The sequence below is a fragment of the Apodemus sylvaticus genome, chromosome 9 (assembly GCF_947179515.1).
Source record: "Apodemus sylvaticus chromosome 9, mApoSyl1.1, whole genome shotgun sequence".
NCBI classification, from domain to species: domain Eukaryota; kingdom Metazoa; phylum Chordata; class Mammalia; order Rodentia; family Muridae; genus Apodemus; species Apodemus sylvaticus.
In genome coordinates this window covers 39,214,080-39,223,842 of record NC_067480.1, presented here as the reverse complement: position 1 = coordinate 39,223,842, position 9,763 = coordinate 39,214,080, and the positions used below count along the sequence as shown (strand labels likewise).

The 9,763-nt window shown below is 52.5% G+C and overlaps 1 protein-coding gene across 8 annotated transcripts in view; it reads right to left on the bottom strand.

Moving 5' to 3' along the window:
* Positions 1-6,071: 6,071 nt before the first annotated feature.
* Positions 6,072-9,763, bottom strand: part of Tns1 (tensin 1) — a 195,033-nt gene continuing 191,341 nt past the window's right edge. For all 8 annotated transcript variants that reach the window (XM_052193078.1, XM_052193076.1, XM_052193077.1 and 5 more), the window contains one exon: positions 6,072-8,474. In XM_052193078.1, the coding sequence (XP_052049038.1) occupies positions 8,330-8,474 (145 nt within the window). In that variant the 3' untranslated portion in view covers positions 6,072-8,329. The remainder of the gene's footprint in view (positions 8,475-9,763) is intronic.

Sequence of the window (9,763 nt, the reverse complement as noted above, 5' to 3'; positions counted from 1 at the left end):
CTCTGGTCACCGTCAGTCTGCATACACTAACTGTGACAACTCACACGGCTATGCCTGAAGCCACACAGACACAACACTACCAAAGGGCCTCCTTCAGTCTCTGGCCCAGTGCCAGGTTGTTAGTGCTCCCCAGTCCCGGGACCCCTTTTCTTTCCAAGCAGGTCCCCACAGCTGCCTGAAGTGCCCATAGAGCAGCGATTCTCAACCTGTGGGTCGTGACCATTGGGAAACACAAATTTCCAATGGTCTTAGGAACTGACCATTGGGCTCAGTAGCAAAATTACGATTATAAAGTAGCAATGAAAATAAATTCATGGTTGGGGGTTCCTAAAACCAAGAGAAACGTGTTTCCCGATGGTCTCTACCCACAGGTTGAGAACCGCTGCCATGGAACATGTGTGGCATTCAGAGCGGCTGATTTCCCGATACCAGAGGCTGTTTGACACCCCTTCCTTCCAACCCCCCAGCTCGCAGCTCTGCCCTCTTCCACAGAACTTCGCTGTCTTGGTTTGCCTCTTACTGCAGTGATAAAACACCAGGACCAATAGCCACGTGGGGAGGAAGGGGATTATCTCAGCTTAGTTCATGGTCTATCATGGAGGGAAGTCAGGGCAGGAACTCAAAGCGGGAACCTAGAGGCAGGAACTGAAGCAGAGGCCATAGAGGAGTGCTGCTGACTGGATTGTTCCGGATATAACCTGAACCCAGGTTCAGGGGTGGCATCACCCATAGTGGTCTTGTTCTCGTTCTCTCTCTCTCTCTCTCTTCATCAATTATTAATCAAGAAAATGCCCCCATCCCCCGACTCACACAGGCCAATTTGATGGAGGAAGTTCCTCAACTGATGTTCCCCTCCATAGATGACTCTAATGTTGCCAAGCCGCTGACACAGAGCTAACCAGAACATCAGCTCATCCGTAGTCACATCAGCTTGTCTGTAGCCATGACATCAGCTCGTCCTTAGTCATGTGTGCTTCACGCACTGACCTCCAAGCCTGTCTTTCACAGCAACACCCTGCTAACCCGTCCATCTCTCAGTGGGAGGAACTCTGAAACCATCTCAGAGTCCTGGATGGCTGGACCCTAGGACACTTGGCGGGAAAGGACAGGAAAGTTTATATGCCCATGTGGACACACAGCACATGTGAGGGGCTGCATCACCCATATGTGCCTCTGATGTGTGCATCTCTGTGCACACTGTGTGTCTAGGCGTGTCAATGCATCTGGATCTGTTCTGTGCACAGGTGCACATGTTTTGTGCCTGGGTAGTCATGTATGTGTATCTTTATGCATGCAAATGTCTGTTTGGGTACATTTGCATATGTGTGGGTGTGTGCCATTCTGTCTGGGTGTGCACTATCTGTGGAGTATGTACACACATGCACACGCTACATATTTGGTTCCTTACCTCATCAATGTTGTTATGAATGGGCTATGCTGTGTTCTGAACTGTTAGAAATGGAGAACTACTAAAATACTCTTTTAGTAGAATAGAATAGAAGAATAGAAAAGATGAAAATGAGTCCGCCTGTAATCTCAGCACTTAGAAGACACAGGCAATAAAATTGCAAGTCGGGGGCCTGGAGAGATGGCTCAGTGATTAAGAGCACTGACTGCTCTTCCAGAGGTCCAGAGTTCAATTCCCAGCAACCACATGGTGGCTCACAACCATCTGTAATGAGATCTGATGCCCTCTTCTGGTGTGTCTGAAGACAGCTACAGTGTATTTGCATGTAATAAATAAATAAATCTTTAAATAAATAAATAAATAAAATAAAATTGCAAGTTCAAGGTCAGACTTAGCTCCATAGCCAGTTCAAGGCTGGCCTTGGCTACAACAAAACCTTAACTCATAACATATAAATTACATAAATAAGTAGATAAACAAATGCAGTAAGAAGGCAGAGTTTGGTTTCACTGGCCACGAGGATCAATTCCACAGATCCTGTAGGAGGGGTGTACATGAGTGGTCTCAGGTCTAGAGGGTGGGTACCAAGAGCTGGCACCAGTTCCTCTGTTTCCATGATGCTTGGCCCAAAGGATAGAGAGGCATTGGGGTCCCTTCCATCCTGGAATGTGTCAAAACACCCTAGCCTCCCTACTGCAAGGATGAGGGGTGGGAGCATGTCCTGGCAGGGCTGGCAGTGCAGGAAGGACCCTGCCAGATGCGCGCGTGCGCACGCGCACACACACACACACACACACACACACACACACACACACACACATACACAGCCCACCACCATGGAGAGCTGAAGTCTTCACAGGGTCGGAGCAGACTTTCTCCAGTCTCTGATTAGGTTCTCATCCTGCCCTCCCTCCTCCTACCTCCGGAGGGACAGGGGCTGCAGGCAGGGGCCCTCTTTCCTGTCTCCATCCCCAAGACTCTGCACTTTGGCTACAGAAAGGGATCCATTCATCCCTGAAGCTGCTCACAGCCTCCAAGCCCTGCTGCAGAGACCTGTGCCTCCAGCCTCGAGATCAGCCAGGCCTGCTGCCTCTTGGGTGGCAGGTCCACACAGAACAAACCCAGATGTAGAAAGCACGGGTCTGCCTGCCTGGCATCCCAAAGCCCTCTGAGAACTTCCAAGCTGTAATGTTAGCTAATAATCTCTCTGCTGACACCCTAGAGCCTGTCTGCTGAGACCACCGGGCTGTGACCACCCACACCCTCTCTGCTAGGCACCCCAATGCCTGCTGATGACTTAAAGCTGGGACACTACCAAGCTCTCTCAGTTGAGCGCATCCTGCTGCCACATCGGGCCTCAGTTTCCAGTTTCCTATTTAAACTGTTATTCTCCCATGGCGAACAGATCCTCCTCTCTTCCCCTTGTTGTTACCCGTTCCATTCTTCGAAGAGGGTGGGAAGAGTCCAGCTGGAGAGAGGACCCATTGTCCACTGACCACTTGACACCAGTTTGGCCACACAGAGCCCGAGGGCGGGGCCTAGGCGTCAGGACTTCTCAGCTAAACTGAGAGCTTGGCGAGGGGTGACAGAGGGTGTGTGGGGGTATACTCATTCCCCCTACTCCCAAGCCCACACCCCACCCCCTTGCCCTCTGTCCTCTCCTTGGTGGCTTTGCTGCAGCTTCCAGAACTGCCCTCTGATCATCCCCTGCCCCCAACTCAGAGCTCCTGCACCCCAAGCCAGTCTCAGACTGTAGGAACTCGAGGTCACCACACACCTGTGCTTCTGGGTGACATCATACGGTGCCCTCTTGACCTCCTTCGTTTCAAGCCCAAGAGCCCAGGTCCCTCCCTGGGAAGCCAGCCTGACTACCTATCACACCTGGATAACCCAGGTCTGACCAGCATCTCACCAGAGCTAGTCTCTCCCTGAAAGCGCTGAGAGGCTTGATCTAGGGAGGGTCTAGAGAGGAGGTTTATAGCCCGGCTCTGACACTTTCTAGTGTCATGACTCTGGGCAAGTGCCTCAGTCTTTCCATCTGTGGGATGGGCATGAGGACAGGTCCACCTGCTTGCGAAAATGCACTCCTGTGCCTGCCACCGGTGTGCTCAGGGAGCATTTGTTCTCAGTCTGAGAGGGTGAGGTAACTTCCCAGAGTCCTGGTGTCCTCAGGATGTAGGGCATGATACTTGGCAGGCAGCAGAAATACAGGCACACTCTGTCCCCACCAGACAGGTTCTGCCTCTCCAGCTGTGTGCCTTGTAGGTAAGCGAGTACCAGAGTGTGGTCTGGGAGCCTGGGGTCCCTGAGACCCCTTTCGGGGACTGTGAGAACTATTTCACAGCGCTGGTAGCGACTAATCGTTCACCTGGGTCAATCCACTCCTTGTTTTTTTCCTTGAACTTCTTTTCCGGCTAAGGCGTCCAGATAAGCAGCACGCATGATCGGGGGTGGGGTGGGGGGAATGGGGAATGGGGAGGTGGGGGTGGGGCACTGTTTGGGTTCCCAGAAGTATCACTGAAGACCCTCATATCTGGTGTTCAGGAGAGACACTTCTTGCCCAGTGAAGACCCCCAGCAGAGCCCAAACAAAGCTAGATCACAGCCCGGGTTTGTGTTTTACTTTATCATTTATAAAGCCATACAATGGATCGTGAGAGACCAAGCAGCTGTACAGAGGGGCACAGCATCAGTGTACATACATTCATATCCAGAACACTTAGCATACATCAGGGTTTATACAAGGTGGCAGAGGCTATAGGCACATTGATACAAAATATAAAGTATATTTCCATCTATAAATACACAGCCGAGGGCTGGGGCAGGGGGTGGACTCTGGGTATGGGTTTCCGGGAGGCAGAGCTGGGATCATCAGGAGGTGAGGAACTTCTTACATTTGATCTGAATGATAGAAGGAAAGAAAATGGGGAGGTACATCATGCGTACCCCAAAGTGCTCACACACATACGAGCCAAATGTGGGTCCTCAGGGAGGGCTGGGCTGTGAACACAGACGCACGACAGGTGTGTCACACTTCGGCGGCCTTGCAGCTGTGAGGGGCCCAGGCAAGGAAATCAACCAAGACCCTCCAAGTTTTCATCCATTTGAGGAGACAGGAGACAGCAAGAAAGAGGCCTGCCGAGCCTCACCCCATGGGACTGGTCCCTCCATCATCAGCACTAAAACATGACCAATCCGTGGCCCATCAGGCCTCACCTCCTAGTTCTTCCCATTACTGGGTCACATAGAACCTGACATCCGTCTTCCACCTCCCACCTCGAAGTTCCCTAAAGAGATGAGCAGACCACACACACACACCCACACTTACACACACGCGCACAGACATCCTGTCACCAATGACCACGGAAACACCAGTCTCGAGATCTTCAACCAAGGCCTAAGTGCAGGGTGGCCCTAGCTTTGGGTTCCAAGCTCTTCAGGGACCCAAGGCATGGAGGCAGGACAGGGCCGATCCCATTGAATGGAGCTCCCCAAGATCTGAAGCTGGGAAAAGGGGGTCAGAAGTCCCAGGGGAGGTAAGATAAAGGAAACCCAGAGCCAGACAGATGTGGTTCACCCACTTGTCTCTCCTGCACTTCCCAGACAGCACAAGGACTCTCTCTCCTAAAGGCCACTTTCTAGAGGGACTCATAGCCAGTGCCCTCCCTACACGCCTAGAGTGTGTATCCCTATGGACTCTCCAAAGTCAGGGCATATCAGGTGTCCTGGCAATCATGCCTGAAGCTATCTAAGCTGCTAGGAAGAGGTCAGGTGAAAAGATTCAAATGCCCCCTTTCAAACCTAAGATGTGAATTCTTTCCTAAATCACGGCTGGGCAAGGGAGCCATGGGTCCACAGTAGCAACTTCAGTATCCAATTGTTAATTTTCCTACCCTTCCTGTCCATCCTGTCCTAGCCCAGCCCTTCACACTCATCCCTGCCCCCAGAACCATCGGGGACTTCCCTAGGCCCCAATCCTGGCTCCATCAGTGCCCCTCACTACCATGTCACCTCCAGATACCAGGGACAGTGAAGCCCCAGGCCAACCTCAGATCTTCTGAGTGGCCAGAGGCAGTTTGAACCTGGGCTGTAGCTGAAGGGTCTTGTTAAGGGCATCACTGGCCACCATGTTCTCCTGTCTCCCCTCCCCCCCTTTCATTCCCGTGTAAGAGCAGACAACACTCTCCCTGTTGATATACAGACTCAACAACACACAACAATGAAACAGATCTTTCACAAAAGGGCAATGGGTAAGCATGCTCTTGTATAAAGGAAATCTTTGGCAAGAATACAGAGTTGCATATGGAGTGCTGTGTGTACATGTGGTCTGTTGTGTGTGTGTGTGTGCGTGCACGTGTGTGTGCATGCGCGTGTGAGTGTGCAGAAGCCCGTCTGTGAGAACCACTGTTGCGAAGGAGGCAGACAGTAGTGTGGTCCCCACTGTAAAAACTGAGGCCCCTTCTCCACCTTTCTTCGAGAAAAGCCAAACTCTGGTGTCCACTCTTCCTAGAGGCATGCTGGCAAGGAGGCACCACTGCTGGCATCCACCTTGGCCATTCACATGACTCACACGCCACTTGGGCCTGAGTGTAGCACGGGAAGGTGAAACCACCCGTGGAGGCTGACCCTAGACTGGGCCTGGCCCCAGGCAGGATGCAGAGGCCCTGAGCTCCCCAATGGCTCACATGGTGAACAACACCGAGCCAGGAGAAGACTGGCATGGTAGGTAGGGTGAGGGCATTTACAAAGAACAGGATGAGAAATGTCTCCTTCTTTCTTGGAGAGAAGTGGGATTCATTAGGGGGGATAAGGAAATGGTACATCCAGACATTTGCCTTGAATAGCTCAGAGGGAAGGACACTTTGAAGGACCTTGATTACTAAGCCCATTTTTTCCTTTGGAAAGTAGGGGGCCCATGATCCTCACCCAACCTTCTTTCTAGCTCCTCAGTCAATGTCCACACAGTCAAAGCTCACTGGAGGAGAAAAGAATAAATCCAAGAGCTGCCGTGTCATGGCCACACACGCCCAGATCCCCAGATCTACGCTGGCTTAGGCCTGTGGCAGCTGTCCACGCTCACAGGGTGTGGGCAGCCCAGCCACAGTTTGCCAGAGAAGAAGGAGATAGAGTTGGAGCACATCATCCCCCAAGTCCCAGAGGTAGCCTAGGGAGCCCAAGGCCAGGGTCAAGGCCAAGGCTAGCCCTGGCTTGTTTGGAATATAAAGACCCCCTGCAGTTCAGGCTCTGCAGACATTAGAGAAGATGGGAACCGTTTGTGGCCAGGGACAATAAAGCAATAGGGAAAAACAATAAATATTTCTTGTCAATTTACCTATTCTTTTTTTTAACCTTTTTCTTATATTTTTATTAGCTTACAGATTCTATCAGTTATATCTCGTGTATATATTATATATATATATATTTATATTTATATATCAGTACAGGGGTCCCCGTGGGCTTAAATGGTGGCCTAAGTGGTGGCAGGGGCCTTCCCAACCCCACAAATGGACCATAGGACCTTTGGCCTAAATTCATACCTTCTGTCCTCTGTCCCACAGGCAGTGTGGTTCTTCTGGGGAAACTGAGGCAGAAGGGGACACAGGGAAGCTTTGGTATTGTGGGAGGACCATGTGGTTCTCCAGCAGCATCCCCAGGGGTGCTCTAATGTCACCCTGAGCAGCCCAGCCGGAGGGTGTCTGCAACAGTCAGACTCCAAAACACTTACAGAAAGGGAAAGGGGGGGCGGCTCCCCCAGGTGCCCTAGGCACCTGGAAGTAGGTTTCTGGGATATGCCAACATGAGGACCATATAGAGCAGGACAGGTCAGAAAGGCACAGCCCCCATCCCCAGTAGGCTTCAAGCAGATAAGCAAGTGCAAGGCCAGTGCTGGCCCAGGAACTGGGCTGAGGGAAGGGAGTAAGGCAGTCCTGGGCATTGTCAGTGCGCATGCCCAACTCATCGTGAGCCCCACAGCACAACGCGCATGTCCAACTCACTATGAGCCCCACAGCACAGAAAACATACCATCCTTCCTAACGAGTATTTTCCCCAAGACTATGGGCATCACCTCTTCCTCTGAGAGCCAGCTCCAGTCTCCAGGAGACAGAACAGCTATAGTGTGGCAGGTGGCCATGCCCTCTGTACCAGAGTCTCTATGGTGGACAGGCCGGAGGACCCCACGATCACTAGAGGGCAGGTGCAGAGAGAACTCTGTACCCATAGGCTACACTCCTGCAGGAGCAGCCTGTCACCCGACCTGGGACCCTGTCACCCTACATCCCTAGCCTTCTTTGGACAGTGTGTATGTGTATCAAGGGACACAGACAAGCAGAGCTGTTTGTAATCTGAGTTGAGTGGACACAGGCGGGTGTCGATCAGCGCGTGGGGGCACATTTATACCCTGCAACAGGGAGTCAGAGCAGGCACAGGCCACGGGTGCCTCAGGTGAGCAAAATGTGAAAAAGTGTCACTGCTTGATGTCCTACTCTGGCCTCCGGCAACCTTACCTCCAGAGAAGAGGCCTCAGTTCATTTCTTCTCTCAGAGCAGGAGGTTAGGGAGACCGAGCCTTACCATTGCTCCCTGACGTATGGTCCCCCAAGGAGGCCTGGTTATTCCCTGTGGGAGCTAAATTCTCTCAGAGGGGGAGGGGCCCCAGCTAGCTGGAGAGGCTTTGGGAGGCATGGCTTCCATCTAGACAGGGGATTCTGAGTGCCTCTCTTCCTCCCGTCCTTCCTTCCTCTTCCTCCGGCTCCCCTCCCCCTCCACCATTCACTTCCTTCTCCCAGCATCTCACTTTCTTCTCTCCTCCACCGCAGACCCAAAGTCCTCGTTCTGGATTCAAGGTGGTCAGGACGCACAGATCCCCTCCCCACGCACCCCATCCCCAGTGCCCTAGCCTTGGGAGAGGGCTCCAGGACTCTTCATCTCTTCTGGCCAGCACTCAGCATGACCTTGGAGACAAAGTTGACAATGGCAGATGCCGGCTGGTTGGGGTCGAGCTCTGCGAAGAGGTGGCATGCGTTGTCCGTGGTGCTGCCCTGCTTCCGGGCCACAAAGCCAAAGAGCCTACAGGGGTGGGAGAGGAGGCCTGTGTGAGGACCCAGGCTCTGGAGCACATCGCACAGGAGAGCCTGCCTCAGGCCAGCCTGTCTTCTCCAGCCCCCGAACCTCTCCAAACATCTAGAACTGGGGCTAGCTCTTTAAAGCCAAGTCCCGGGGACAGTGCCTTGCTTTGTTTCAGGGCAGGTGACATTCCCCTGGGGAGCAGGGGTGGAAGATGGGTTTGAGTGACAAGTCTTGTTGGAAAGGCTGCGAGGAGACTGGACAGGAGGCAGGAAGAGTCCAAGAGCTTCTTTGAGTTCTTTCCCCAGCCCTAGCCCAACCTAGGTTCCTCAGGACATGCTTCCTAGGTGGTCAGAGGCAGGATAAGCAAGTCCTCACCTCCCCAACTCTCCCTCTCCCTCCCTCCACCCCACCCACCTCTCTCTCTCTGTACACACACTCACATAAACACACATACACACACACACATACACACACACACACCTCCTGGCTCTGGACACCGAGAAGTCCTGAAAATAGGAGGGACAAAGAACCCCACACCTGTCCCCTGCCCCCTCCAACACCAATGGGAGTGACCCAGCAATATCTCCCTCTCTGCAAAACAGAGTTAAAAATATGAGCGCAGAGAACAGAATGTGAGTTCAGGGCCCCTCCCAGCCGGCATGTTGCTAATTAGAGAGAGATGGGGAAATCAGGACAGCTGGAAATGCCAATGGAAACCCCTCAGCTGGGTATGCATGGCACCCACAGCTAAAATTAGCCAGGCTGGCCTCTGCCTGCCCGTGTGTGTCTGTGCAAGCATATATAGACAAACACTCTATTCACACCTATGCACAGAGACACACAGGGAATGCATATTCACATGGCATGCACATGCATATGGTGAGGAAACACTCACACACATATACATACATATGCACACACACACACACACACACAACCCTGTACTTCAAACAGCTTTATTCTCCTGACTCTGTTGCAGGACCTGAAGCTGGGTATTAATAACCAGGAGGTGGTCAGGGCAGTTCCCTCTCCAGGCCGACTGACTACAGCACGATATGGTGATCCCAGCAGGGGGAGGGGACATCTCTGAGTTCCCAGAGTAGAAGCAAATAGGCCTTTCTGCCTGTCCCTGCCGGGATAGACACCCAGCCATTTGTGCTTGCTCTGAGCATTGCCATCTGACCCACTGGAAACTCTGGCCTGTAGTAAAACCTGTCCAATAGTAGCACGATGGGGTTCGGCGGCATGGGAAGGCATAGGAATGTGAGGCCCTTTGATTCTACGAAGGT